The sequence below is a fragment of the Myotis daubentonii genome, chromosome 15, assembly GCF_963259705.1.
Source record: "Myotis daubentonii chromosome 15, mMyoDau2.1, whole genome shotgun sequence".
In the NCBI taxonomy this organism is placed as follows: Eukaryota; Metazoa; Chordata; class Mammalia; order Chiroptera; family Vespertilionidae; genus Myotis; species Myotis daubentonii.
Window position 1 is genome coordinate 2196411 of NC_081854.1, and position 27996 is coordinate 2224406.

The following is a 27996-nucleotide window of genomic DNA, read 5'->3' on the forward strand; positions in this document are numbered from 1 at the left end:
CCCTCCGCCCAGCCGGGCACGGAGCCCACATCGGGCCGCCCGTTGCCCCCGCCTCCGGGCACGCCCCGTCCGGCCCAGAAGGCGGTGCGCCCGCCAGAGCCAAGGGCACCTGGGCCGGGGGAACAGCCGGGTTACACACAGCAGACAGCGCAGCCGTCAAGTAAAATACAACAAAATGTTTAATGAGCAAATTCGTCTTAGCAAATATGAAACCGCCACAGAGGGGGGCAGGGCCGCGGGACTAGAGGAGAGAACCAACTACGTTAAGAAACCAAGGGGAGGACTAGAGGCCAAAGGGCTGGAGCTGCGGAGCTGGGGAGGGAGAGGGAGGGCAAAGGGCCGGACAACAAAATTCAAAATAGTTTGGCCATAAAATATAAACACGCTGTTCCTACAGTGGAAAAGAGGAGGAGGGGTGGGGTGTGAGGGAGGAGAGGCTGTCCTGGGGAGGGGCTGTGGGGTCCCACCCCACCCTGCCGTGCGCCCCGATCCAGACCCCTTCCCTCTGTGTCTGTGGGTGCGTGTGTGTGGGCCGTGTGCACACTTCCCCATCCCCGCCCCGCCCCCGCCCCCCTCCCTTAATTGCTGCCATTCCAGTTGCTGCCGGCTGTCATTCGGCTGTCACTCCTCTGCCCATCGTCTTCGGAGGGGGAAAGAGGGAGGGGGCGGGGGGAGCAGCCCCCAGCCAGCCCGGCCCCACCCACCCCCGCCGCCTCTACCAGAAGTCCCGGCGGTGGTAAGAGTCGGGGTCACAGTATTTTGTGACAACCACTCTGTTGGCGAACTTGCGACCTGTCAGGCCCTGCATGGCTTTCTGGCAGTCAAACACAGAGGTGAACTCCACGAAGATCTGCAGGAGAGAGGCAGGGGAGAGGCCGGGTCCCTGTAGGCGCTAGCTGGCTACTCAGCCATCAGCCAGCACCACCCAAACCCGGGGCTCACTGCAGGTGGGGGGGCATTACCCACATGCCCTCCAGAACCCGGGGTCAAAGAGCAGGAGAGCAGGGAGCAGAGGTGTGCAGAGGCGGGGCAGGCTCCAGGGGGAGAGGTCACGGGTGTGATCTCTGTACCAGGTGGACCCGTCACCCAAGGGCCATGCTCTCCCCAGACAATGGATGAAGTAAGGGAAGCTCAGAAACTAGGCTTCAAACCTGGGTTGACACAGAGGAAAAAGTTGAACTTTGATCTATTCAGGTGCCTACTTGTTGAACCTCGAGTTTACAGGAGCCGAGGGGGGCTACGTGGGTTCTGGAATGCCCCTACTGCCTCAGCAATGAAAACGGCTTGCAAAGGCAGCAGGGGGGATGCAGAACTCATCAACTGTAAGCAAGTTTAAAACCAAGCTGCATGATTCCTGGTTTGTACCCTGAAAGGCACCAACTGGAGGAGACATGTTTGAGACCCCAAGGAAAGCCTCAGCACAGACCGGGTAGGGACCAAGGGTGGTTTTGTTACTGATGGTATTGCAGTGTCGTTAAAAGGTTTAAGGAGTTATGGCAGGCAGTTCTCAGCCAGGGCGAATGTGTCCCCAGGCTACGTGAGTGTCTGGAGGTGTGTTTTGGTTGTCACGGGGGTGTGTAGAGCTCCCAGGATCTGGTGGGTGGAGGCCCGGGACAGAGCTCAACATCTAACAACGCACAACACAGACCCCAAACTAGCTGCCTCCGTGTCTCAGGTGAAACGCGCCACCTGCCGTAAGTTATTTCAGCAGAAAGGGGGGGTGGACGGGAAGCCGACGATAGACTTTATGAAGGACAAGTTGTTGGTAACTGGAAGCTACATTCTAAAACTGCTATATACATGCCACACACAACCCAATTATACTACATCACTGTCACTCTGACAGCTTCTCTCTACTTTTACATGTTTGAAAAGAATAAAGTTTAAAAAAAAAAACAGGCTGATCCCAGAGACAAGGCAGGATCACTGGTTCCTCTGATACTCAGTTCCCTCCTGGGCCAGGCTCCAGGCCCCACACTAGTGCTGCTGACAGCACCAAGCACACTCCTGCCCCAGGCCCCGCACCCCACCAGCCTGCTGCCAAGAGCGGGGTCCTCTCAGGTGCTTACGGCCACCTCTGTACCCTGACGTTCCTATCTGAGAGCAGTGCCAGGGCCTGCACCCTTCCCCGCAGTGACAGGCCTGGCCGGCTTCAGCGGGAGGCACTCCGGTTCCCTGGGTGAGGTGCACAGCCTGCCTCCAGGGCACAGGGCTGGAGGCGACAGGACCCAGGGGCTCGGAATTCAGGCCGTGAGAACCTGACACCTGACCACGTGGCTGTGTCCTCCCAGGAAGGGCCCCCGGAGCTGCTGGGAGGCTCTGGGGTAACCAGGTGAGTTTAGCGGGGTCGCTCAGGGCACCCGGGAGGGGAGTGTGCAGGCGTGGTGACTATTTTTAGCACTTTTCCCCCACTCCGAGGACAAGGCCAAACCACCTGCACACAAGGTCACACAGCAGCCAAGCTCTGCACCAAGTTCCGGCCACAGCAGTTCTGCTGCCTGCACGGGCCCTGGGTGCCCGCCCGAGGGCCAGAGGAGGGTGTGTAGGAGACGCCGGAGAGCGGCGGGGCAGAGGGCAGACGCACGCACCTTCCCGCAGCCGGGCACCTCGACGCCGTCCACGGGCCGAGGGATCTCGATGGACTTGACCAGCCCGTACTTGCTGCACTCGTCCCGCACGTCCTCCACGATCTCCTCGTACTCCTCGTCGTCCAGCAGCTCCTCGGGCAGCACCATGTTCATGAGGCACAGGACCTCCGTGGGGTGGCCGCCCATCTGCACCTGGGAGCTCATCAGGCCCGGCACTTGCAGGGTCACGGGGGTCTGGTTGATGGTGCTCTGTGGGGCAAGCAGGCAGGGGTGTCACGGCCGCCCCCCGGATGCCAACCGTCCCGGCACACCGGGCCCCGCCCCTCCCGCCCCCCGGCCCCCAAGCCAATGGAAGATGACGTGCCGGGAGGCTCACCAGCGTGGCATTCTTGGCTCCCACACTCGCCCTCTGGACCAGCAGTTTCTTGTCCCCCAGCTGCATCCCGTTCAGCCCCGCAATGGCCTATGTTTGGAGGACGACGGGTGGGGGCGCAGGGAAGAGGTACGGGTCAGGGCCCAGGAGCCCACGGTGCCCCCAATACCACAGACCCGGGCATTGGTGGGGGAAGAGGGGAAGGCAAAGGGCTGGGCGCTTGGAAAGCCCCGGCGGGGCCCCGAGGCAGCCGGCCTCCTCCCGCCCATCCCGAGGGGAGACCTCAGCCATAACACAGCAGGGCGGGCCCGGGCTCACCTGGTCGGTGACGTTGATGTCCACGTACTCACAGAAGGCGTAGCCCTTGGAGAGCCCGGTGGCGCTGTCCTTGACCAGGTTGAAGGCCTTGAGAGGCCCGAACGATGTGAGCAGCTCTTTCACCTGTGGGGCGGCCGCCGTCAGGTTTGTTCGGGTGAAGGTGGGGGGAGGGAGGTGGCGAGAGGCCTACCTGGTCATCGTTCAGGTAGTTGGGTAAGCCCCCGATGAACAGCTTGTGGGCAGAGTCCGGGACCACGGTGGACACCACTCCTGGGGGGAGAAGGAAGGGACAGACTTGGATGCCCACCAAGAGGTTGCCACCGAACCCTGGGGGAGTGTGCAGGGAGAGGCCCGCCTTCCTCCCGGCCCGGTGACAGCTGACAATAGAAAACGCCTTGTCCCCCAAGCCTGCCCAGCCTCCCAGGTACCGGGGTGACAGCCACCAGCATGATCAGAGCACCAGTCCCGCCCGGGGCCGTGAAGACCTGAGCTCACACCCCACCTGCTGCCCGCAGCTATGGACCCTCACCCCACTGACAGGGGCCTCCAAGACCCACAAGCCCTTCTCCACCCTCCAACCTTACCGCCGCCTCCCGGAGACAGGCTCTCGGCCCGCCCCCAGCTGCTGCCCTCCACGCAGCCACCCAGCCCCAGACGCTCTCTGGCCCCGGGCAAGGGTGACACTGGAGGGATCTGCTATGTCCCCGAGGTGCCCGGCTCACTCAGCACCGAGCCCCGGGCGCCCAGTGGGGGCTGACACGGCAGGACCACGTTGGCTGAGCAGGTTTAGTGATGACTGTGCCCTGAGCTCTGGGCTCAGCAACACGTGCCGGCAGCCCCCGCAAGGCCTGGACAGACCCACTGGCCTCTCAGCCGGATGCGCTCCTGCCCCTGCCTCCCTCTGCAGCCCCTCAAAGAGCAGCCGCCCCGCCCCTCCTGACCCCGGGCAGGTGAGCTGGGCTGGGGCACACACCTGAGACCGAGCCACCGCACCCCTGGGAGGCTGCGCTCCTCCCACCACCTGCCCAGCCTCCTGCCGAAGCGCTGGCGACAACCCAGCCACTGGCAGCGCCCTCAGACCCGCCTGCCCAAGGGGAGGAGCAGAGCACCCTGGGAGCTGGGGCCTAGGACGGAGCAGTGCCCACAGGGCGGGCACCTGGGTCCCATTCAGTCTACACCTCAATGCTCGCCACAGCCTACCCAGTGCGACAGGGGTAAACTGAGGCACCAGAGAGTGCTGGCCTGACTTCACACAGGCAGGAAGGGGCCTCCAGGAGCCACTCACCCGACTCCACAGCGAACTAAGGGCTTTCCCAACAGCAGAGGACGTGGACAGGTTACATCACCGGCCGATGAGGGCGAGCCGGGTGAACCCCAGCTGTCCGGCCCAGGCCGGTACCTGCAGTGCCACGCACCTCAGGGAAGCAAGGGCGCTGCGGGCACCCCAGACAGGCCCCTGGGTTCAGGTGGGGACTGCAGCGCTGAGCGAGGCTCCGAGCCTCAGAGGGAGAAGGTGGCACCTAGCACGGAGGGGACGGTCCGCACAAACTGTGTCCTTCACACAGGGCCTGAGGGGCCCGGCCCCGGAGGCCCTTCGTGGCCACTGGGCTCTGACGCAGGGAGAGTGACCTCTCACGGTCCCATGGCCAGGAAAGGGCACTGCCGACTGGGAACCTGGGCTGGTCTCAGTGCCAAAACCAAGCCCCCAACGTCTGCCACAACCTCTGACGTAAGGCACGGCCTCCAAGCGCACCTGCGGCCGCCCCCTGCACCTGCCCCCTGCCGCCGCCCCGAAGGCCGCACGGACCGACAACCAAGCAGTCTTGTCCGTGCCAGCGTCCTCTGCCTCGGCCGGACCACGGCTGCCTGGTGACCGCTGGGTCTGGCACAGAAAACCTTGCCCAGGAAGGGCGGGGTGGGGCCCACAGGCAGGCGCCCCCTGAGGCAGAGTGGGACTCGGCCCTGACGGGCAGGGTGAGCCTGGCAGTGGGCGGAGTTCCCAGCCAAGTGAATTCACCCACCAAGGGTCACGTGCCTTCCGGCTCTCCCTGCCCCTCACGTCTTATCTAACAGGCTCAGCACAGGACACCAGCACTGGGCAGGCCGGCTTCAGCGGGAACGCGTCTAAGGGTCGCCGCCCCCATGTCGCGCCTCTAGCTGCAGGTCCATGCCCTTCTGCAGAGGTGAGGAAGCTGCCTCCCAGGGCCCTGATCTTCCCGTCAAGAACGACTGGGGGCCCCAGCTGGGTGGGATAGAGCGTCGGCCTGCGGACTGAAGGGTCCCAAGTTCAATTCCTGGCAAGGGCACGTGCCAGGTTTGCAGGCTTGATCCCCAGTGGGGGGCGTGTGGGAGGCAGCTGACCAATGATTCTCTCTCATCATCTCTCTCTCCCCCCCTCTGAAATCAATAAAGATATACGTTTAAAAAAGAACACCTGCTGAGTTTTAGGAAATGCTTTTCCCTTCAGTCATAAAACTGATTTTTTATTTTATTTTATTTTATTTTATTTTTTAAATATATTTTATTGATTTTTTACAGAGAGGAAGGGAGAGAGATAGAGAGTCAGAAACATCGATGAGAGAGAAACATCAATCAGCTGCCTCCTGCACATCTCCCACTGGGGATGTGCCCGCAACCCAGGCACATGCCCCTGACCGGAATCGAACCTGGGACCCCCCAGTCCGCAGGCCAACGCTCCATCCACTGAGCCAAACCAGTTCTGGCAAAACTGATTTTTTAAACTGGAGAACAGAAAACCCAATCACTAGCCTTATTACAGAAAGAGCAGGACCCGAGGAAGCTCAGCCTGCAAGCAGAATCCCGCTCCAGCCAGCCCCCGGGTGGGCGGGGCCGAGGCACGGGGCCCAAACCGCCGAAGAGCAGCCCGGTGGCTGCCTGTGTGCTGCTCAGGCGCCGTGCGGCCACCTCCAGGCAAGGACCTGGGACGCAGTCCGGTGTCTGGCGTCTCCATCCGCACAGGGAACCGCCAGCAGACGCCCAGCCTGGCCCCGGAGCCAGCCTGTGCAACGGCTCCCGCGCCCACGGCCCGAGGGCCGGCTGGTGAGTATTTCCAGCTTGTGGGCCGAGGTCTGTTATCACCCAGGTTGGCCACTGCAGGGTAAGAGCAGCCTAAACCATGGGCAACGCGTGGGCACAGCTGGGTGCCAGTGAATATTTATTGTTTTAAAGTATATGTATTTTTATTTTAGAGAGGGAGAAAGAGAGAGCGAAACGTCAATGGTGAGAACCTCTGACTGGCTGCCCTCCGCACGCCCCACACTGGAGATGGAGCCTGCAACCCGATATGCCGACCGGGAATCGGACCATGGCCTCCTGGTTCATAGGTTGCCGCTCAACCACTGAGCCACGCCAGCCAGGCAAATGCCAATAAACATCTAGGAGGCAGGCGGGGCCCACACTGGCCCCGGTGTCACTGGCCGACCCTACTACGGGGCTGTCACAAAGGCCACCAGGCGGCCCAAGCACCACACCGGGCAGGGCCTGGCACAGGAGCTGGGGGGGGGCTCCCCAGTGATAACCGAGCAGGACACATGGGTTTCCGGGAAGAGCCCCCCAGGGAGGCTCCCAGACTGGCACTGAGAGGCCAGTGAGCGTTACACCTCCGTTTCCAGACGTCAGAGATGCAGCCAACCCACCCAAACTGCTGGGGGGCCCGAGGTGCTGCCTCTGGAGCCCACGTCGCCACCACTCTGCCAGGTGAAGGGCTGCCCAGTTTCTAAAAGGCGTCCTCCGGGGCCACGCCCCAGCGGGCAGACCCCCACGCAGAGCACCTGTCAGCCCACCTGGTGGCAAGGACTCTGGCGGCCTGAGGCCCCGCCCACCCCAGGCCCGGGCCTAACTTACACCCGCCTGCCGGCAAGTCCTGCCCGATTCCCATTTCGACAGCCTGCCCTGCGGCAAGTCCTTCCGGATTTCGAAAGCCTGCGAGCTCACTTCATGGTATAAATACGGCACGAAACCTCACTGTCCGGGCCTGGGAAGGTCAGGGCGGGTGGCACGGCCGCTCAGAAGGTGTGGTCGCTGCTGCTTTCTAACCACAGCGCAGAGTAGAACCTTCCAGAGAGCGGCCAGCCTGCGCAGCCTAAACATCTCCTCTGGCCCTGCCCACAGGAGGGGGTGCCGGCCCAGGCCTGCTGCCACCTCCCCGCTGACGGTGCACTCGCTGCGGGACGGGGTGGGACGGGGTGGGACGTGGAGTTCCCACGCCAGAGCCCACGGAACAGAGACAAAACTGGGGGAACACCGGGTGGTGGGTCCCAGGACCCACACTAGCTTCCCCTGTAACCAAGGAACCAGCTCAAACTGGCCGAATCCTGTTTCCAAGATACCGCGATGTCCTTGTAGGTCATACATGTCACACGGCCCAGCATGCACACAGAACTGACCCCTGGGACACCCAGAGCCAGAGCGGGCTGACGGACTCCATCCCCTGGACCTCCCCCACGGAAGGGGCTGCTGCGGGAGCCCGCCGCCCGCACTTCCACTCCCAGCCCGCCCTCCTCGCCCTTCAGCCCACCGCGCCCTCCCAGGGAGGCCATTTGAGCCTCCCTCCTGTCCTCCTGCCTGCTGGCGTCACAACAAAGCCTTTCCTCCCAAAAGCTGGCCGCGTGGATCTGAGGGGTGGAAGGCTCTGAGGGGAACTGTGACAGAATAGTAAAAGCCGAGAAAATACCAGAACCGGCAGAACAGGGGAACTGAGGCAGGTGTTAAAAAGCAGTTTGTGTCCACCTAGCAAATCCGATCTTCCCTAAACCAAGGCCACTGGAGAGGAAATGGTTGGCACGTCTCCCCAACCGGAGGGTCAGTGGCCAAAGCCCTCGCTCTCAGGGAGGCAGAGACCGGAAGTCCGATGGAGAACCGTGAAGAGAATGAGCTCGTTTTGGTTCAGCACGAAGCTGGTGAATATCCCATCCATCCGCCCGGAAGACCGCCCTCAGCAGATCTAAAAGCCCCTCAAAGTGACGGCCCAACGGGCCACTCCTTCCCCGCTCGCCCCTCGCGCCATAGCCCTGACCTCCAGGGGACCCCATGAGACTCCACCGGGGGAGCCACGGGCAGTGGCAGCGCCTCCCGGGCTGACCCCCTGAACCCCCCCTTTTCTCGGAGGCCGCCCAGCCCGGCTCTCCTGCTGCTTCCTCCACGCCCTTCCTTGCTGCGGGCTCCTAAGTCTGTGCCTGCTGTGGTCAGTAACGTCCTGCTTGCTCTCCTGCACTTGGTCTCGACGGAAACCTTCCCCCCCAGGGGACAAGAACCGAGGCTCCTGTCCGCCCAGTAGACCTTCGTGGTTTAAACCACATCAGCCGGAGCTCAGGGCCCCGAGTCTCCCATGGCCCGCTCCCCGAGCGGTACCTTCAACAAACCCCACTTTGCTTTACGTTAAAAAAAAGCACAAAACCCACCATGTCCTGGACTGTCTTCTGTGGGTGTGGGCATGAGCCCCTGCGCAGTAACCGACTGCGCACGCACGCACGTGCACACACACTCGCACTGCCCCGGGCCCCGAGCCGGGCCCTCAGCTCCCACACTGGCTGGGTCCTGGCCGCGCCACTGACAAGCTGTGCTGTGCGTCCCCAAGCGGACAGCTCACCCGCTGGCCACCTCTGCCAAGGGGGGAGGCCCCCAGCTCAAAGGTCTGGGGGACGGAGGAGAGGCGCGCAGAGCACTCACTCTGCTTCCCAAGCAGCCAGCCGGGCTGGGACAGGCGGGCCGGGCCCCCACTCACCAGGCACGTAGACAGAGGGGTTCTCCGACATGCCGGGCAGGGGCTGGTAGTCGTGAGGCCTGCGGATCTTCAGCGACTGGCCCTGGAAGATGATGCCGTCGAAGGCCATGGCCTGGGTGGTCTCGTCCACTGAGCGGAACTGAAGGAAACAGACCGGGCGGAGCGGCAGCGTGAGCCGTCAGGGAACAGCGGCAGGAGAGCCCCACGCAAACGGGCGACCCGCCCCTCCCCGCTCACCTCCAAGAAGGCAAAGTTCTTGTCCTGGTTGATCTGCACAGCCAGGACGGGGTTGCCCGGGGCCTGCGTCAGCCCACCCAGGCGCATCTGGGCGTTGAAGAAGTCCATCATGGCCTCCTGCAGAGGGAAGAGGAGACAGGGAGGGGCGGGGAAGGGGGTGGAGAGAGGAGGGGGAGGGTGAGAGAGGGAGACACAGAGGGTTTGGGGGGAAGGGGAGAGGATAGGGAGGGGGGGATAGTGGAATAGGGTGGGGACAGAGGTCAATAGTAGGAAAAGCAGGAGGGGGATGAGAGAAGGGGGAGGGGGCAGCAGAGGCACCGAGGGCCGGGCCAGGTGTGGGGCGAGCCCCAGGGGCCCAAAAGGGGGAGGAGAATTAGGGTTCAGGGTCAGATGCAGAGAATGATGACCACAGGGAGAAGAGGGAAAACAGAACAGAGGCAACAAGGAGACAGGAGACGTCAGAGGAAGAAACAGCCGGTGGCGAGAGAGAAGAAAGTGACAGGAAAGTGGGAAAGCAGCAGCCGGCAGGAGAGGGACCCGAGTGGGACCCGAGTGGGAGAGAGTGGAAGGGAGGAGCAGAGGGACAGAGGGGAGAGGAGGGGAGGGGAGCGCGGGAGGGGGGGGAGGGAGGAGAGAAGAGTGATGTGGAGGGATCTGGCCCTGGAGTCGGGGGCTGGTTCATCAAATGTAGCAAAGTGCAGGTTGAGAAAGTCAGAATGGACCTTACTTGCCTTCGCCGACGGTAGCAAACTTTTTGTTGCTACGAGGGATCTCAGCCCCACAATATTTCACTTTAAAGAGAAATGGAAACAACTCTTTGATCTCGGGGTTCTCAGGGGTGCCACGGGAAGGGGTGGGGAGAGGGGGAGAGGCACGTGGGGAAGGCGGGGAGGTCAGGGCCATCAAAAATAAAAGAGCAGCGACCACGGGAGGGAGGGAGAGGACGGGACAGGCGGCAGAGAGCAGAGGCGTGTCGGAAACTGAGGGAAACTGAGGGCGTGCGTCTGTGTGTGTGTCGAGTCTCCCTCTCTGTCTCTCTCCACGGACTCGGACGCGTGGATTCGTGGTTCGTAGGTAAGTTATGTGTGTGCTCGATCCATGGGTTTGGAGGAGGGTGGGGAGGGGAGACGGGTGAGGATAGAGGAGGGAGGGAGGGCCACCCCCAGCCCGGCCCCTGGCTGGCTCAACTCCATCGTCCGTCTGGGAGGGGGCCGGGGGGTCTTGCAGGAGCAGAGTCCACCCGTGCAGGTAGGGGAGGGATCGAAGGGAAGGGGAGGAACGGGGGGAGGGGGGAAGGGAGGGGCACGGCAAGGGGGGAGGCAGTACCTCAGTGATGCCGAAGGGGATGTTGCCCACGTAGAGGCGCCGGGCCTGCCTGGTCATCTGGCTCCCCACAACAGGCACCGGCGTCGGGGTCACGGCCAGACCGTCAGGGGTCATGGTGGGGAGGAGGGCGGTGGCTGGAATCTGACCCGCAGCTTCAGGGGGGACAGAAAGGATCAGCGGGCGCCAGGACCGGCCTGCACCCGGCTGCTCCATCGCCCCCCACAGCCCCCGGCCTCAGGGGGGCTCCCTGATGGGCCCCCGGCAGGCGCCCGCTCAGTGTGGGGGCTTCGAAGGGCAGAGGCCAACAGCCCGGTGCAGACCTCACTCCCGCCCCGAGTGGGGTGCCTCCAGCGCCCGGCCGGCGCCCGCGCCCACCTTGCATGGCCTTGTACTGCATGGGGGTGATGTGCTCAAAGCCGGGCGGCGGCACGTCCCAGTACTTGCGGACTTTCTTCTTCTTCTCATGGCGGGGGGAGCGACTGGGGAGGGCGGGGGAGAGCGGGCAGGCCCCCTCAGTGCGGCCGCGGTGGACTGGCCCCCTGGCTCCCGGCCCCCGGCCCCCACCAGTGGCTCGCTCTCTCCGGAGGGAGAGGGTCTGGGTCTGGGTCTGGGTCGGGTCAGGCCCAGGCCCGGGGAGGGGAGGGGCTGGTTTCAAGGCGGGTGCTCAGGGCGGGCGGGGAAGGGGCAGCGGCGGGCGGAAGGGGCGGGAAGAGCAGCTCACATCAATCCACCGTGCTCCTCCTTAGCGCCTCTGGTCAAAGGTTTGCTGGGGGCAGGAGGGAAAGGCATGGGGAGGGGTGACTGGGGACCTTGTCTTCCCCACACACCCCCACCCCGGGGCACAAAGCCCCAGGCAGGGCAGGTCCCCTCGGCCCTGCTGTCCCCCCAAACCCCACACCAGGAGAGAGGAAGACAGGAGGGAGGGAGGCCAGCAGACCACTTTCTGGCTGGAGGACTGAGCAGAGGGGCGGGACTTCCCCGACTTCCCCACCCGCCCCCCCTCACTAAGGGGCAGGAGAGCGAGGGGCACCCCGAGAGGGTAGAGGCGTTAGACACACGGCCCACGCCAGAAGGTGGGGGGGCGGGGGGTGCTGGCCCTCTGAGGTGTCCCCTTTGGGGGAGCACAGCCTCGGGCAGTCCCACAGGGGCTCGGAGAGGGTGAAGACGGGGCGGCCTAGAGGCGGGGACGGTGGGGCAGCCCCTCACAAGGAAGACAGATCCCACCCCAGATGGGAGAGGAGCCAGAGGCCAGGGCGCCCCCTCTGGTACCTTCGCCGCCGCCGGTCCCGGGAGGCGCTCCGCTGGTCCCGGTTGCGCCGGTCGCGGCTCCGGCTGCGGCGCTTGCGGTCCCGGCTGCGAGAGCGGCTGTGGCTGCGCTTGCGGTGCCGGTTCTCCTTGTCTCGCTCTGGGCAAGGGGGGGGAGGATGAGCTGAGGGAGGACGCGGCCCCGCCCGCCCACACACGGGGGCCAGGCCCCAGCCCCAGGGAGGCCACCCCCACGGGGCCAGGATGCGACCGCGGGGCAGCGGCGGGCGGCCTGGGTCCACAGCCAGTCCAGGGGCCCTGGGGACCCTGGGGCGGGAGCGGTTACCTGCGGGGACAGGGCCTGGAGGTGCCCCCAGGGTGCAAGGTACCTGAGGCTGCTCAGGAGGAGCTGGGGAGCCAGAGAAGACAGAGGAGGCTGGCTCCTGGTCCCCTCCAGGCTGAGGGCCTGACCCCAGGGCCGTCCCTGAGGGGGGCAGGGCTAGAGGCTGGGGAACCAAGAGACCCAATGATGTTTTCCCGAGGGACCGGACCGCGGCCCCTCAGGAGACGTCGTCCGTCACCAGGCGCCCCGCAGCCCCAGCCAGGCGCCCTCCCGAGGCCCCTCTTTCTGCCCCGCAGACCTGAACCCCCGACCACCCCCTGCCGCACAGCCCTCGGGGGGCCGCTTCCGCTGAGCACCCCCTCGCCCGGGAGGAGAGCACGCCCTCCCAGCAAGGCCACAGAGCCCTCTGCTCCCTACAGACCCCTCGGCCTCCCAGAGGTGCAGGCTGAACCCCGAGCCTGGACTGAGACGCTGGTCCTCCACCCCGTCAGCCGTCAGCGCGCTCCTGAGGCTCACGCGCTCGGGACAGGGCAGGGGGCGACCACTGCTGTCGGCACTTTCTGGCGGGATTAATTATGGGCCTTCAGTGCCTGCGCCGCCACTCCAGTCACCGACACCGGGGAAATACGCACCACGAAAGGGGAGACAGCAGCCGGCACAGGGCCCTCCCCGAACCCGGGACCTGGGCTAGCATCTCACTCGCGCTCAAGCCTCACTGCCGCTTTGGGGAAACCCTGCTGGGGGCTCCTGTCACAGGGAAACTGAGGCAGAGCGCCCCATGACTGGCCGGAAGGCCGGAAAGCAAGGAAGCAGAGGGGCCGAACATGAGCCTTGCCCCGTCAGGGAGCTCGGGGCGGCAGAGCCCGGGGCCACTAACGACAATGCGATTACCTCCTCTGGGGTTACCTCCAGAAATGAGCCAAAAAGCAGAAGCAGGAGGGGAGGGTCAGGCCGAGGCCGTCAGCACCCGGGGACTCTGACTCGGCCTGAGAGCGTGGCTGAGACGGGCCGGCTTCCACCCAGGGGTCTTCCCGCCCCAGGCTCAGCCCCACCGGGAAGCAGGGCCACCTGCTGGGCGGGAGGCGGAGCGGGACGCGGACGCCCGCAGACCCAGGTGATGCCCGCAGACCCAGGTGATGCCCGCAGACCCAGGTGATGCCCGCAGACCCAGGTGATGCCCGCAGACCCAGGTGCACGGGGTCAGGTGAAGTCGGGAGGGGCTTGGCTCAGAGACAAAGACCCACAGACGGGAAGCACGTGGGCAGCGCGTCCCCCTCGACACACCAACCCTGGGCACCGGGAACTCGGGTGTGCGAATCGCTGTGGCCATCGGTGGGGACAGCGCCCCAGCCCAGGGCGAGGGCCGGGCCTCGGGTACCAAGAGGCCGGCACACGGGGAGCGCGCGGCCCCCCAGCCGAGCGGGCGGTCAGCTCCCCGCCCAGCACCGACCCCCCACGCGGGTCCCCTTCTGGAGGCGCCCTCCCCGGCGGTGCGCCCCCAGCGGAGCTGATGGCAGTGTGAAGCCCACTCCTGGGCATCCAGGTCCGCCACAGGCCGCGCCCGCGCCCACGTCGCCGCTCACCCAGCCCTGCGGGCCCGGGAGGCCCTAACCTTCCTGCCTCCCGGCCCGCCCACAACGACCGTGCGGAGCCCAGAGGGCCTGGCACGGCGGGCACGCGTCCCCGGCGCCTTCGCCGCCTCCCTCCCTACCCCGCGCCCAGGGGAGCAGGGCACCCGCGGGCAGGAGACGCGCAGCTGTGAGCCCAGAGCCCGCTCCGCCCGCGGGTCGGCGGGTCCCGCACGGAACCAGCCCGGCGCTTGGCCCCGGGCCCCCCACCCCCGGCGCTGTCCGCTCGCCCGGGCCCTCACTCCCGACTCGGGCTGGGCCCAAAGGGGCACCGGCCCCCCCTGCAGCCCTTCACGCCCGGGCATGAGCCTCCCTCGGGGTCCGCGCTCCCAAACGGAAGTACTGAGGCCGGAGGGGCTTTTAAACGCCCGACGGGCCTCCGGACTCCGGAATCCCGGGCGACTCCACCTGTCGGCCCCGCACGGCACCCAGCTGGGCCGGGCCCCTCTTCCCAGAGCCTCCGTTTCCCCGCCCCTACGGGGACATGTTTACAGTTAGGGACCCCGATCCGGGACCCGACAAGCCTTGGGGTTTGTGTCTAGCGGGGGAGATGAGGGGCTAACACGCCACACTGCGGCCACCGCCGCCGCCCGCGTGTAAGCAAGACGCGTGGGGCACAACACGTTTAAACAAAAAAAAAAAAGCACAGGGCGCCCCTTTCACGAAGCAACCCACGTCACACGCCGTGACCCGAGGTCCCCCAACAAGAGCGTGGAACCCCGCGCGGCCTAGTCCGCAGGCCTCAGCACACGTGGCGGCCGCGGGGGAGGAGGGAGAGCCGGTCCCCGCCGCGGCCGTGCCCGCGCCCACGTGAAGTGGCGGCGGCGGGGGTGAAGGGGGGGGCCTCACAACCGCCATTTTGGAACAAAGGGGGCGTGGAGAGACCCGAGCCGCGGACCCGGCCGGAAGCGGAAGTGCCTCGGCCGAGGAAAAGATGGATCGCGGGGCCGAATGTACATCCATGTGTACGCACGCACTCCCCTCCCGGGATTAGTAAAAAATAGATCCGTTGGGGACACGCGGCGGGCCCAGCGCCGCACCGCGCCGCCTCCGCCCGGGACGGAGCGGAGCGCAGAGCCACGCGCGGCGCGCATGCGTGCTGCCCCGCGCCCGCCGCCCCCTCCCCGGCCGCGCGCCGAGGCACGCCGGGCGGTCACGTGAGCGAGGCGCGCGCCGCGGGACGGTGGGGGTGGGGGTGGCCGCGCGGCCGTGAGAGGAGGGGAAGCGAGGGGGAAAATGGCGGGGGGCACAGAGGGAAGCCAGGGGCCGCCCCGCCCGCCGCCCCGCGTCCCCGGCGCCCTCACCTTGCTTATTCTCGTTGAGCTGCCGCTCGAACTCGTCGAAGTCCGACATGCTGAGGCGGCCGCGTAGGGCCCGGTGCAGCGCTCACCTCGCCTTGCCGCCCGCCCGCTCTAGCCGCTTCGGCTACTTCCGCCGCTCGCTTCGGCTACTTCCGGCCGCCTCCGGCGCGCCGCCGCCTCCTGCCTAATCGAGCCCCGCCTGCCCGGCCCCGCCCCGGCTCCGCCCCTCGCCCCTCCCGCCCGCCCGCCCGCCCGCGAGGTGCCCCTTCCCCAGAGCCTGGTCCCGGAGAGCGTCAGCTATTTCCGGGCCGTAAAGGAAGGAATCGGCCGCAGCGGCTTCGGCTTATTCCGAAAACGCCCGAAGCGAGGGCTTTGCCGGGTTCTCAGGTTGTCGTAACTTTTCGGAAATTAGCTCTTCCACGTTCGGGTGCTTCCGTGGGTCCTCGCCTTCCTCTGCGCCCAGTGCCCCCCCACCCCTGCCAAGGGTTCGGATTCTTTCGACAATTCAAACCGTCCGTCTTCGGCCGCTTCCGCAGGGGCTCCCAGCTCTACGCCGGTCCGGTCCGAACAGTCCGCTAATTCCGACAGGCTTAACCGTCCTGGGACTCAGCACTCCCCGAAGGTTTCCGGTGTTCGCCCTCGGGCCGCGCAAGGGATTAAGCTCGATTCCAAGCTTCGGCTCTTTCCGGAGATTCCACTACCTCACTCCTCCCCTCTCGCAGAACTTCGGCTCTTTCCGCCACCACTTCGGGAAAAGGACTGCTTCGGCTTTTTCCGTCGGTGCTTCGGCTCCTTCCGTCGTCGGGAACCGAAAAGGGAGGGAGGACGAGACGAGGTGGGTCAAGGGAAGGGATCCGGGGACCGGGCGGCGTCCCGGATCCCCACCTGGCGCTCCAGGTGGGCGAGTGGAGGAAAAGAAAGGCCGAGCTCGTGGAAGGCTTAAGAAGGTGGCGCGAGACAAAAGCAGCCGGCGAGGTGACGGGTGCGCGCGGCTGCTGCGGAGGTTGGCAGCGCGGCTTCGTGCGTCTGCGCAGAGTGGACGCGTTGGGGCGCGAGACGGCTCGTGCGCCTGCGTAGAAGTCGGTCTTAGGCGAGGCTTATCCGGACTCCGGGAGGGAGACGGCCCCCCAGAATCCTCAGTGCGCATGCGCGAGACTTTCCCTTCCCCCAGCGAAAGTTCCGAATTCCTGACAGTTAAGCGAGGCCGCCCTCTGCTGGTTGCCGTAGCAACCGTTTCCGCGCCGCGCTGTCCCCGCCGCGCAGGCGCAGCAGGCTGCGTAGGGGACACTCCAGGAGACAGGCTTGCATCACCGCCTCCCGACGAAAGCCTCTTGGAGGTTCCCCGTCTCCCCGGTGGCCGCCTCCGCTGGAGGTCATTGAGTCGCGCCTCTTGCCGCCGCCGCGCCTCCGGGCAGGGCACCCCAGCGGGTAGTGTTTACGGCCCAGTGGTTCTCAGCCTTCTGGCCCTTTAAATACAGTTCCTCATGTTGTGACCCAACCATAGAATTATTTTTGTTGCTACTTCATCACTGTAATGCTGCTACTGCTATGAATCGTCATGTGAATATCTGATATGCAGGATGGTCTTAGGCGACCCCTGTGAAAGGGCCGTTTGACTGCCATAGGGGTCGCGACCCACAGGTTGAGAACCGCTGGTTTGCGCCTTTTCCCCTCCCGCCGCTGCCTCGGGGGCTAATGACACCCTGTCTCCCCACCTCCCGGTCTCCCGTCTGACGCCCCGCCTCCTGGAACCCCCCAAGGCGCTGTCACCGTCTCCGTGGCAACGGCCACCCCCTCCCAGGAAGAGGCCGGGGCCTAGTTTATTCCAAATTTTATCGTCTCTTTAATTTAAATTCTCTGAATAATTAATTCTCTGTCTCGTGTGGACTAGGGGGTGGCCCTGAATGCGGGTCCTCGGTCGGGGCTGGGGTCGGAGACCGAGTTCTGTACAGTGTCCGCGCCCTTTTCCCAGAGGGAAGGCCCGGTGAGGGCGGGAGGAACGAGCAGGACCGGGCCCCGTGAGCCCGGCTGAGTGAGGAGACACCCCAGGCCTGGGAAGGGGAAGGATGCTGGGCATGGTGAAAGCAAGGAGGGCAGGGCTCGGTACCAGGGGCCTGGGGTGCGAGTGGGGGTCTGCAAGGGGGCGCGGGGGAGGCACACGCAGAAGCACGCTGCCCACCCCAGGCCTGGCGAGGGGCACCCCGCCCATGCACGGGCGGGGCGGGGTGTGGGGGGGCCCGGGGGCCGATCACCGCTTGAAGCGGTAGGTGATGGGCAGCAGCAGCTTGCTCTTCTTGAGGGCCTGCACCTTCTTGAGCGTCTCGTCGTCCAGGGCCAGGAAGCAGCGGCGCGAGTACTCGAGCAGCCGCTCCTTGGACGGGTCGAACTCGCCCACCTCGGCCAGCTTCTCGGGCGCCACGATGAGCAGCTCGGCGATGGGCGTGGTCAGCGCCACGGTGTTGCGGTCCACGCGGTGGTGCTCGAAGGCCCGCGACATGCTCTTGAGCTTCTGGAAGGTGCCCAGGATCTTCTTGTAGCGGCAGAGGACGCCGTCCGCGTCCTTCACTGCGGGGGCGAGGCGGGGGGGCTGAGAGGCTGGCATTGGGGGGCCGGTGGGGACAAGAGACTAACGGGGTCCGGGGCTCAGACAGAGCGAAGGAGCGGAGGGAGACGGGAAGACACGGGTGAGGAGCCCATGCAGGAACGGCCAGGACAACAAGGCAGAGGCGACAGGAATTAGAGCAGGTGGGAGAAACAGAGGCAGGAGTGGGAGGAGGGGAATGGGGGGAGGAGGAGGAGGAGGAGGGGCTCTAGAGCTGGCCGGAGGCCGGGGGAAGCTGGACCGGAAGGTAACGAGCAGCCGGGACCACAGGCGGAGGCCGGGTCTGTTGAAGACAGCAAGCCCCACCCCGGCCCCCCACTTGGCCCCGGCGCCCGCCTCACCCCGCTGCCTCTCCCGGGCCTTGGGCTTCCCGAAGCGCCTGCGGCCGGCGCCTCCCTTCTGCTTCTGCCGCCGCCTCTCGGGGTTGCTGCCTTCCTCGGACACTCCGCTGAGCGAGGAGGCGGCCGACTCCGGGTCCGAGGCCTCGCCCGCTGCCCCGCCCCGGCCGTCGCCCTCAGCCCGCCTGGGCCCCGGCTTCACCCGGCAGTGGTCCTCTGGGGAGAGGTGGGGAGAAGGGGACGCAGGTGACCTTCAGGACCAGGAGGGAGGCGGCGGCAAGAGGCCCGCCTGTCTGCAGGGGGGGCGGGGGGGGGGGCAGCTGTCACATCACACGGGTCCCCAGATGCTGAGGTCCCTACCTGGACGGCTGGATACAGGACGGTCAGCTGGGCTTTGGGGACAGAAGTGGGTGGCGCTTGGGTGAGGATGCTGGGCTGACTCCTACACTTGGTGGCGAGGGGCCTGGGGGACAGCCAGCGCTTGGCTGGGGGCCTGGGGACAGCCAGCGCTTGGCTGGGGGCCTGGGGGCAGCCAGCACTGGGCTGGGGGCCTGGGGGGCAGCCAGCGCTGGGCTGGGGGCCTCAGGGAAGTCTGAGACTATGTGGGGTTTAGGACGAGGGTCTTTCTGGGGTCCTAATGGGACCTCCCGAAGAGAGCAGTCCGGGCACCCTGGAGGCAGGCAAGGCCTTTTTGGGGTGGGGGGTTAAGGCCTTGAGCAAAATCTCCGGCTCTGGGTCAGGTGGGCTGGCATGGCAGGCGCCTGCCTCCCCCTGCGGGAGGGAGTGCTGAGGCTCTCCGCCGGCCCCCAGGAGGTCAGCTGGGGGAGGTCCCGTGTTGGGGTTCCCCCTGGGCTCGGCCATCCTGGGAGGCTCCCATGTTGTGGGGAGAGCAGTAGTCCCAGCACCCCGGCTCAAGGTGGTTCTGGAGCACAGGGGTCCCCAATAACACCCATCGTGGGGAAAAGTGGGCCCTTGCCCAGGCTGTGGTGGAAGAGAGGGATGTGGGAGCTTGAGGGGGGGCCAGCTGGGGGCTGCGTACTCAGAAGGGGGGCATACAGGAGGGGTTCTCCAAATCGCTGCTAACAATAGCTGAGCGACGACCTGGGAACCAGGAGGTCACGGTTTGATCCTGGTCAGGCCCCATACCTGGGTTGCAGGCTCGATCCCCAGTGGGGTGTGCAGGAGGCAGCCGATCAGTGATTCTCTCTCATCGTTAATGTTTCTCTCTCTCCCTCTCTCTGAAATCAATAAAAAACATTTTAAAAGATGAAAAGATTTGGCAAAAGAAAGCCCTGAACCTGGGGGAAGGGATGGGGCCCAGGGTCCTGCTGATCCCGGGAAGCAGGAAGGAAGCTGGGGTCCCGGAGACACCTCGGCCTAAGCAGAAGGTAGAGGCCGGTCCCCACGGGCCCCCAGAGCATGAGTGTGGGCGCGAGGGTCGGCCGGGCCTGGGCCCAGCAGTGGGTCCGGGAGGGCGCTGCTCCAGGCGCCTCACCTGCGTCCATGCGCGCAGAGGAGATGAACTTGTCCAGCTGGCAGCGCAGGAAGTCCCTCTCCTCCTCCAGGTCCTCGATGCGCTTCTGCAGCCACGAGTTCCTCTCCAGGGCCATGTGCAGCTGCGCCCTGACGCCGCTCATCAGGGCCGCGGTGGGGGACGCCGCCTCTGGAGGCTCTAGGGCAGCGGGGGCCCTGGTCACACCCGGGCTTCCAGGGCCCTGCACCCCCCCTGATTGCAGTGCCTCCCTGTCCCCCGCCCCCAGCTCACCCTCGAAGCTGCCCCGGGAGGGGCTCAGGCTGTAGAAGAGCTGCGGGTCCAGGTGGGGCGTCTCCTCCAGGGGGATGGAGATCTCGAAGGCCTCATCGTCCTTCACTGGGGAGAAGAGAGGGGGGTCGGCCCAGGGAAGTGCCGCCCCCTGGAACCAGGCCCCACCCTGGGGAGGAGAGGGCGGGGGTGGGGCAGGGTCCCGCTTCCTCACGCGTCCTCCTCCGGCTGCTGCGGTCGTTCATGGCGCGGCCTCCCGCGGACCCGGGCCGCCGAGCACCTCAGAGACACTGGACAGAAAGAGCGGCCACAGATGGGCTCCCGGGACTGGGGGGGGGGGGGTGCTGCTGAGGGCCTCGGCTCCTGGGTCTGATGGAGGGGGAACCCAGAGCCCTCGGGGCTGGTGAGGGAGGACTCCGGGGCCGGCTGGGGCCGTGGAGGGGACATCCTGGCCAGAAGGGGTCACCCCGGGGCCGAGAGGCGCGTGGGGAGACGACCCCAACTTCCAGGCATGGGGTGGGGGTGCCTCCCCCGCACTGGCGGGAGCAAGCGTGCCCCTTCCCGCGGTGGGAGGCTGGGCGCGTGCGCAGTGCGGGGGAAGGTCACGCGTGGGGATGCTCCCCCCGCCCTTTGTCCCGCGGGTGGGAGGAGGGCGAAGGTGGCCAGAGGTCCCCACATGGGGTGCGCCGGCCCGCGGGTATAGACGCGGCCCCCGCCCGCCCGCCACCCGCAGCTGCCCGGCCCCGCGCTCACCCACCCGCGCGCGGAATCCGGCCCGGGAACCGACCGCGGCGGCGGCGCCCATGCCCGGCGGCGGCGAGCGGAGGGAAGCGCCCACCCACCGGCAGGGGCGGCGAGGCGGGCAGGGACGCAGCCCGGATCCGCCGCTCGGCGCGCCTCCCCCCGGTAGCCCCGGCCCCAGGTGAGGACCGCGGGATGCGGCGGAGACCGGGGCCGCACTTGCGCGATGGCCCCTTGCAGCCCCCGCCCCCGCCCTCCGCGAGGCCCGGGCAGGGAACGTCGTGAAATTCCCGATTCCTGGAGAGCCGCTGGCTGCGGGGGTCCCCCGGGTGGTGGCCGCGCACCGAGGCGGGCGGGGGAGAGTGGGGCACAGCCAGGAAAGTTAAAGGCCGGGGAGGGTCCCCAAACGATCCCGGGAGACCCACGGCCCCCGGACCGGGGGAGGGAGTTGCCCACCCCCCCGCAAATAGGGGCCTGGAACCCCCAGCCCCGGCGGGTAAGGACTGGCTCTGGCACGTGCAGACCTGGGTCCCCGGCCGCCGCTGCTCCCGGCTCAGTTTACTCACCTGTAAAGTGGGGAGGATGCAGTGACGTCACGCGCAAACGCCCCGCCCCGCGCGCGGCCACCGTCGGGGCTGGAGATGCAGGTCGGCTCCGTTAGCCGTTAGAGCCAGCGGAGGTCAGGCCGCGGGAGGCTCTCTGCCCCCGGCGGAGCGGAAGCGGCTGGCTTGTCCGTTCTTCCGCTCAAAACCGGGTCGGGAGAAGCGACGCGGCCCCGCACTGCGCCCGGCACCGCGCAGAGGCCCAGAAAGGCTCCTGGAGAAGCGGGGGCTCATCCCGCGCCCGCCGCAGCTCCGCCCGCCTCTCCTCCCCCCGTTCGCCCGGAGCCGCCAAGCCCTGGGAGCGTTGCCAGCCCTCCCGGGAGCACAGCGTGAACCCTGCGGGGGGTGGGGGTGGGGGCCTAGATGTCTGCGACACAGAGGGCTGTGCCCGCTCCTACCCGCTCCCCAGTACTAATAAGTGGCAGCCTCGCCAAAACCTGGGAGCGCCCTGGCCGTGTGGCCCTCTGGTTAGAGCGCCCTCCCCGGTGTGGAAGGGTCTGGGCTTCCGTCCCCTCTCCCGGCACATGCCCAGGTTTTGATCCCTGGTCGCGGCATACACAGGAGGTAACAGATGCTCTCTAGAATCAATGAAAAACATATCTTCGGATGAGGATGTTTTATTTACTTTTTAAATCCTCACTCGAGGATATTTTTCCATTGGTTTTTAGAAAGAGTGGAAGAGAGAGAGAAATATCGATGTGATAGAAACACATGGATGGGTTGCCTCCTGCACAAGCCCCACCAGGGCCCAGCTGGGGAGGAGCCTGCAACCGAAGTATTTCCCCTTGACCAGAATCGAACCCAGGACCCTTCGGTCCGCAGGCCGACGCTCTATCCACTGAGCTAAACCGGCTAGGGCAGAACTTATTTTATTTTTTTTAAGTCCAAGGGAGGCATCTGCCCTAGATGGGTGTTTTTCACACTACAGGTTCATGGGCGGAGAATTCAGATAGTAGGATGGAATCGGCCATTAAGAAGTCACAAATGGCCCTGACCGGTGTGGCTCAGTGGATAGAGTGTCAGCCTGCACACTGAAAGGTCCCAGGTTTGATTCCCGTCAAGGGCATGTACCTTGGTTGCGGGCACATCCCCAGTTTGGGATGTGCAGGAGGCAGCTGACCGATGTTTCTCTCTCAACGATGTTTCTAACTCTCTATCCCTCTCCCTTCCTCTCTGTAAAAAATCAATAAAATATTAAAAAAAAAAAAAAAAAGAAGTCACAAATGTACCCTGGCTGGCGGGAGGGTTGGTTGGGCATCCTCCCGAGCATGGAAAGGTTGCCTCTTCGATTTCCAGTCAGGGCACATGGGCTTGCATTTCAGGCTTGGCCACCGATAGGGGGCGTGCAGGAGGCAGCCCACTGATGCTTGCTCTCCACATTGATGGTTCACTCTTTCCCTCTCCCTCTCCCTTCCTCTCTCTCTCTCTCAAAATCAAAAGTCTTTTAAAAGAAGTCATAGGCCCGGCTGGTGTGGCTCAGTGGTTGAGTGTCAACCTAGGAGCCAGAGGTCCGGGTTCGATTCCCGGTCAGGGCCACATGCCTGGGTTCTGGGCTCAATCCCCAGTGGGGGGAGTGCAGGAGGCAGCCAATCCATGATTCTCATCATTGATGTTTTTATCTCCCTTTCTCTCTGGAATCAATAAAAAAATTATTTTTTTTAATTATATTATTTTTTAAAAAACCACTGCCTATGACACAGGTCCTGAGCGGCCAAGCACAGACTGGCCCCTTCCCCCTCAGGCAAGCTGAGGCCCACTGGGCCAGGCACTCGCTGAGTCTCCCTGCCGGGCAGCGGGTTGACCAAGCCTCGGTCCAAAAAGAAGCTTCTAGTGCTCAAAGTAGAAAACGGGTTTATTGGGTGACGACTCAGTCCCTAGCTGGAGTAGGGGGGGGGGGGGGGGGGGGGGACCAGGTCTGGAGCCCCGCCCCAACATCCGCATGGAGGCCTCAAGGAGATCGAGTGGGTTCCCGATGGCCCCCAACCACATCTTCAGGCCAGAGAATGTCCACGCCCAGCGGCCCACCCACGGCCCCTGTCAGGGCCCAGCCTGGAGGCCTCCACTCTGAGAACTGAGGTCTTGTTCCCGTCTTGTCTCCAAAACGCAGGACCCGCGGTGACTCCGGAGCTCCTCCCTCCGCGGGGCTTGGCCTCCGCGGCAGGTGGGTCCGTGTCCGTGTCCAGGGCCCCACAGCCCAGCCTCGGGTGCCCTCCGGGTGTCTGAGAACCGCAGGAGTCCGGGCTCCCCCAGATCCCACGGTACCAGGGGTGCCCGGCGGCCCGGCTCACGGGTGCTTCCACCGGATGTGCTTCTGCAGCGTGTTCTGCTCCATAAACCGGCGCGGGCAGTGCGGGCACTGGAACGGGCGCTCCCCCGAGTGAACCCGGCTGTGCTGGGCCAGCTCGCCCGCCTCCCGGAACCGGCGCGGGCAGAGCGGGCAGCCGTGGGGCCGCCCCCCGCCGGCCCGATGGATGGAGTGGTGCCGCGCCAGGTGGCTGGCCCGCTTGAAGGTCTTCCCGCAGGTGTCGCACGCGAAGGGCTTCACCTCCGAGTGGGTGATGCTGTGGCGCTGCAGGTAGGACATGTACTCGAAGGCGCGGGAGCACACGGGGCAGCTGTAGCACTTCTTCTGGGCTGAGGTCCCCGCAGGCCCGGGCTGCCTCGCAGCCTCCTCCTCCACCAGCACGGTGTACGGGACGCCCTGCGTGTCAATGAGCAGGTAGTGGTTGGGCCTCGGAGGGGAGGAGGGCGGGGGGCTTCCTGCGGAGGAGGAAGGTCCGGGTTCTGGGGACCGGCCTGTCCCAGGGCGCGGGTCCTCCATGGCCTCCGCCTTGGCCAGCGCCCGGGGCTGAGGGCAGGGGGGCGGCAGCACCAGCATCCGGAGGTGGCTGAGGCCTGGCGGGTGGAGAGAGGGGCAGGTTACACGGAGGAGGGAAGCTGGACCCTGCGCAGACTCCTGCATCCTCCATCTCCTCCAGTCCGTGAGCCCTGGACTCTGCGGGCTGTTAAGGCTCCTAGGGCCCCCGCCTTGGGAAGCCCCTGCTATGGCCGGCCCACCACCCGGGACCCGGCTGCCTCCCCGTCTGTGCGCTCCCCAGGCCACTGGGTGCCCCTCTACTCCGCCGCCCCACCCATCAGACCTCCCGGCCCCTGGGTCCCTTCTCTGCCGCTCCCGATCCCGCACACGCCACCCAGCAGCCCGTCTGCCCTTCTGCACACACCACCCTTCTCAGAGGGGCCACCTCGGGGCCGTCCACCGCGTGGCCACCTCCCTGCACCCCTCTGGCCGCTCCCGCCGGGCTCGCCCGTGCGCGCCCGTGCACCCAGGTCCTCCTAGTCCCGGGGCCACCCGCGCCCGGCGCCGGCCTCTTCGCCAGTTGTGGGCAGAGCCCGCGGAGCAGCCGCCCCGCCCCGCCCCGCCCCGCCCCCTCCGCCCGCCGGCGCCTCCCGGCCCCCGTACCCGGTGCAGCAGCCTCTCGAGTCCGGGCGACTCCGGAATCGGCCCGGGCTACCCCCGCGGTGGCAGGCGGCGGCGGCGGCGGCACGGGGGCCTCTGCGGGTCCCCCAGGGGCTGGCGGAGCCGGTAAGGGGACTGCGGGCCGGGGGACAGAGAAGAGCGTCCAGGGGACGGAGGGGAGCGGGGCGCTTGGGCCTCGGGAAACTGCTCCGGCCAGAAACACACGCCGACAGGAAGGTTCCCAGGCGCCTCCGGCCCGGCCTGCAGCGCAACGCGGCTGCCCCGCGCCCCAGACGCAAAGGAGGACTCCACCGGGAAGTGCGGAATGTTTATTGAGAACAGGGTGCGGGCGGGGTGGGAGGGGGATACAGAGGAGCCGTGCGTGTGCTCTTGTCGAGTCTCCCACGCGGGCCACCACTCACCACTGGAGCAGGACACCAGGGCTCAGAAAGTCACTGGCAAAGGCTCCCGCGCACCGCGGGGCGGGCACCGGCCCAGGAGGGGGGGTGGGCAGCGCCTGGGCTCCCATCACACAGTCAGGGAGGAAGGGGGGGACGGAGACAGGAATGACGGGTCTCCCTCGGGGCAGACAGGGACACTGAGGCCCGGGGTAAGGCAGGAGCCTCAGCAGCGCCGGGGAGTGTGTGTGGTTGTGCCGCTGCGTGCGGGTCGGGCGCCGGGGCGCCGGGTCTGGGCTTAGTGGAGGCTCATGTGCTGCGCCAGCTCCGCGGCGTCCTGGAAGCGGCGCGGGCAGAGCGGGCAGGTGTGCGGCGGGCCGGCGCGGGCGCGGTGCGTGGCGCGGTGCCGGGACAGGTGGCTGGAGCGCTTGAAGGCCTTGCCGCAGGCGCCGCACGTGAAGGGCTTGAGGTCCGAGTGCGACACGCGGTGGCTCTGCAGCCGCAGGGGGCTGGCAAAGACGCGGCCGCACTCCGGGCAGTTGTAGCCCTTGCGAGGCGGGGGCTCCACGGGCGACGGCTCGCGGGGGGGCGGGCTCGGGGGCGGCTCTTCCGGCGGCGCCGTGTACGTGTAGGGGACCCCGTTGGCGTCGATGAGCAGGTGGGCCGGCGTCGGGGGTAGGGGCGCCGCCACCGAGGAGGGCGTGGGAGAAGGGCTTTCTGCCTTGGGGGACGGCGGGTCCATGGCCTCCGGCGAGGAGGAACGAGGGTGGGGCGGCCGCGGGGGCAGCAGCAGCATCTGGAGCGACAACTGGGGGCGACGGAAGGGGGAGAAGTTAGCCTCCCGGCGGACGCGTGCCCCTCTCGTGCTGCACCCCTGCCCCACCTCCGTGCACCAAAGACACCGCCTGCAGCCCGCTCGCTCGGTGCCACGCCGCTTGGGGGCGCCGCCAGCTGAAGGCACGCCCAGGCCCCCCCCTGTTCCTGCGGGCCCTCCGCTCAGCCCCGACCCCACAGGGCACCGTCCTGCCATTTCCCTACTCGCGACAGCCCGCCTCCGGCCACGTCTACTCCCCTCTTTGCTTCTGGGCTCCTTTCAGCTCAGGCCCCGGGCCTTCGGGACTGGGGTACAGGTGCTCGCTCCCTCTTCCTCGCAGCCCCCAGGACCCCCCGGGACCCCGCAGCAGCGCCTCTCCCGCCCCCCCGGACCCCCCTGGCTCTCCATCCCGCCAGGTGCGCTGTAAACCCGTCTCTCACCTTCCTCTCCAGCTGCACCCCCCGAGCCCCACTAACCTAGTTCCCCACTTTCCCCTGCGGCTCCTCCCTTAGCACCTCACGGCCTCCACCCCTCGCCCCACTCCCTACCCATTGGCGGCCCTTCGCCTCTGCGCTTCCAGGACCAGCGGGTGCCGCATCCGCCGACCCCACCGAGGGTCCCGCACACTCTCCCCTCCCCGTCCCGGTCAGCACCCCCGGCCTCGGGAGTCCCTTTCCGGAACTACTCCGCTCAGCCCCCTGCGCGCCCCCTCCAGTGAGAAGCGGGCGTCTCCATGTCTCTGCCCCCAGCCCCGCTATGCCCAGCAGGGCCCTCCACCCCTTCCTCGGTGCATTCCGGGGTCCCCTCGCCCCCGCCCGCCGGCTGGCGCCTCCGTCCCCCCACCCCCATCCCCCGGTTCCGACCGACGCCCCGCCCCACCCCCACCCGGGAGCGCCAGCCCCCTTCCCCGCCCCGCTCGGCTTTGCGCGGTCCCCGGGCCGGGCCAGGCTCCTCCCTCCGTCCCGGCCCCCGTACCCGGTGCGGCGGCCTCTCGGGTCCGGAGGTGCAGGCCGAGGTCCCGGGAGGCCCGGGTTCCCCCTCGCGAGCGCCGGCGGGGACGGGACCAAGACTTCCGGGAGTTCCGCGCCGGCGGCGCCGGCGACGCGAGCGCAGGGGGCGCGGGCGTGGGGGCGCGGGGAGCGGCGGCGTCCCTGGGAAAGGGCGCCGGCAGGGAACGCGCGCTCCGCCACAAAGGTTCCGCCGCCCTACTGCCCGCCTTCACCCAGCGCCTGGCCGCGGGGAGGGGAGAGCGGAGGGTGCGGGAAGCACGGAAGCCCGCCCCCCGCTCCCCGACAGCCCCGACAGGAACCGTCCGGTCGCTGTGACAGTGATCGGTTGATAAACGAGGGTCGGGCGCGGTGAGTCCGCCCAAAGTTCCACTAGGAATGGGCGTGCGCGCCCAAGTTGTTCCCTTTCCATCGGGCGGTCCCCCTGCGCCCCCCGCCAAACGAGCCCAGGGCGGGACGGACCAACGGGGAGGCCGAGGTCCAGAAGCCGCCCCCGGTTCTCAGGTGACACAGCCGTTATTTTCCCACCAGCGTGTGGGGAAACTGAGGCCCAGAGACGGTCAGACATAGCCGATCGGGGCGCCGGGGGCACATCCCACTGGGCAGGGGAGCTCGAGGCCCAAGGGACAGCAGCTGCCCCGTCTTGATGGCACCGGGCACAGAGTGCAGGGGTCAGGGGGAAACCGAGGCAGGGAGGCGGCGTGGGCGGGCGTGCGGAGGTCGCGCGGGGTGCGGGAGCTTTTGGAGACTCGGGGCGCCCGCAGTTACACCTCCAGCTGCGCCGGGAGGTGAGGCGCCCGCTGCGGGGTCCCCTGCAGGCGGCGGGGTCCGCGGTTTCGGGGCGGCGCCGCATGACACCCGGGAGGTGGGGTGGGGGGTGCAGAGGGAGAGAAGAGGCTATTGTCGGGTCCAGCCCCGGAGAGCTGTCAAAGGAACTTCCCGCGAGGCTGGAACCGGTCTGAGGTGCGCGCGGTGCAATGGGACAGCCACTCGCCACCTGGCGCTATTGCGCACCGGGGACCTGGAATTTGATTTATCTTCGTTTAAATCTAAAAAGCGCACGTGGCCGCCCTGGCCCGCTTCGCTCAGGGGGTAGGGCCTGCAGACTGAAGAGTCGCGGGTTCGGTTCCAGCCAAGGGCACCTGCCGGGGATGGCGGCTCCATCCCCAATGT

The 27996-nt window shown here is 66.7% G+C and overlaps 5 protein-coding genes across 12 annotated transcripts in view; 1 reads left to right on the forward strand and 4 right to left on the reverse strand.

Annotated features, from left to right (window-relative positions):
- Positions 1-161: 161 nt before the first annotated feature.
- U2AF2 (U2 small nuclear RNA auxiliary factor 2) lies at positions 162-15324 on the reverse strand. 5 transcript variants are annotated; one of them, XM_059665017.1, is made up of 13 exons: positions 15106-15317; positions 12220-12336; positions 11855-11990; positions 11307-11351; positions 10961-11064; positions 10586-10737; positions 9260-9376; positions 9023-9161; positions 3470-3573; positions 3280-3402; positions 2953-3051; positions 2589-2837; positions 162-850 (listed from the first exon to the last, which is right to left on the reverse strand). In XM_059665017.1, exons 5-13 carry the CDS (start codon positions 10980-10982, stop codon positions 716-718), a joined length of 1140 nt encoding a protein of 379 aa, XP_059521000.1. In that variant the 5' UTR covers positions 10983-11064; positions 11307-11351; positions 11855-11990; positions 12220-12336; positions 15106-15317; the 3' UTR covers positions 162-715. The 5 variants fall into 5 exon arrangements, with proteins under 5 accessions (XP_059521000.1, XP_059520995.1, XP_059520998.1 ...); XM_059665012.1 differs by lacking the exon at positions 12220-12336 and having other exon boundaries at positions 15106-15324; XM_059665015.1 differs by lacking the exon at positions 12220-12336 and having other exon boundaries at positions 3470-3549; positions 15106-15323.
- The window catches only part of ISOC2 (isochorismatase domain containing 2), a 166740-nt gene continuing 146015 nt past the window's right edge, over positions 7272-27996 (forward strand). Inside the window, exon 1 of the mRNA XM_059665094.1 lies at positions 7272-7281. The gene's annotated coding sequence lies outside the window, so the exon portion shown is untranslated. The remainder of the gene's footprint in view (positions 7282-27996) is intronic.
- Positions 16922-21381, reverse strand: CCDC106 (coiled-coil domain containing 106). The gene is made up of 6 exons (XM_059667335.1): positions 21232-21381; positions 20562-21111; positions 19808-20047; positions 19538-19714; positions 18046-18258; positions 16922-17667 (listed from the first exon to the last, which is right to left on the reverse strand). The coding sequence occupies exons 1-6, from the start codon at positions 21379-21381 to the stop codon at positions 17351-17353; spliced, it is 1647 nt and encodes a 548-aa protein (XP_059523318.1). The 3' UTR covers positions 16922-17350.
- On the reverse strand, positions 19931-24767 carry ZNF581 (zinc finger protein 581). Of its 3 annotated transcripts, none has more exons than XM_059665103.1 (4): positions 24608-24767; positions 22377-24042; positions 21112-22137; positions 19931-20094 (listed from the first exon to the last, which is right to left on the reverse strand). In XM_059665103.1, the coding sequence occupies exon 2, from the start codon at positions 24023-24025 to the stop codon at positions 23432-23434; it is 594 nt and encodes a 197-aa protein (XP_059521086.1). In that variant the 5' UTR covers positions 24026-24042; positions 24608-24767; the 3' UTR covers positions 19931-20094; positions 21112-22137; positions 22377-23431. The 3 variants fall into 3 exon arrangements, with proteins under 3 accessions (XP_059521086.1, XP_059521083.1, XP_059521087.1); XM_059665100.1 differs by lacking the exon at positions 24608-24767 and adding an exon at positions 24369-24550; XM_059665104.1 differs by lacking the exons at positions 19931-20094; positions 21112-22137; positions 24608-24767 and adding an exon at positions 24369-24550 and having other exon boundaries at positions 22365-24042.
- On the reverse strand, positions 24919-27032 carry ZNF580 (zinc finger protein 580). 2 transcript variants are annotated; one of them, XM_059665106.1, is made up of 2 exons: positions 26792-27032; positions 24919-25810 (listed from the first exon to the last, which is right to left on the reverse strand). In XM_059665106.1, the coding sequence occupies exon 2, from the start codon at positions 25796-25798 to the stop codon at positions 25301-25303; it is 498 nt and encodes a 165-aa protein (XP_059521089.1). In that variant the 5' UTR covers positions 25799-25810; positions 26792-27032; the 3' UTR covers positions 24919-25300. The 2 variants fall into 2 exon arrangements, with proteins under 2 accessions (XP_059521089.1, XP_059521090.1); XM_059665107.1 differs by lacking the exon at positions 26792-27032 and adding an exon at positions 26365-26611.

Coding starts and splice junctions, on each gene's coding strand:
- U2AF2 (XM_059665012.1), bottom strand. CDS start 15,154: ATGTCGGACTTCGACGAGTTCGAGCGGCAGCTCAACGAGAATAAGCAA. Junction 11,352..11,854: donor CGGGACCGGCGGCGGCGAAG/GTACCAGAGGGG, acceptor TCCTGCCCCCAG/CAAACCTTTGACCAGAGGCG. Junction 9,162..9,259: donor AGAACTTTGCCTTCTTGGAG/GTGAGCGGGGAG, acceptor TGTTTCCTTCAG/TTCCGCTCAGTGGACGAGAC.
- ZNF581 (XM_059665103.1), bottom strand. CDS start 24,025: ATGCTGGTGCTGCCGCCCCCCTGCCCTCAGCCCCGGGCGCTGGCCAAG.
- CCDC106 (XM_059667335.1), bottom strand. CDS start 21,381: ATGAGCCCCCGCTTCTCCAGGAGCCTTTCTGGGCCTCTGCGCGGTGCC. Junction 21,112..21,231: donor GGGGCAGAGAGCCTCCCGCG/GCCTGACCTCCG, acceptor CCCACTTTACAG/GTGAGTAAACTGAGCCGGGA. Junction 17,668..18,045: donor GGCCCGGGAGAGGCAGCGGG/GTGAGGCGGGCG, acceptor TCGCCCCCGCAG/TGAAGGACGCGGACGGCGTC.
- ZNF580 (XM_059665106.1), bottom strand. CDS start 25,798: ATGCTGCTGCTGCCCCCGCGGCCGCCCCACCCTCGTTCCTCCTCGCCG.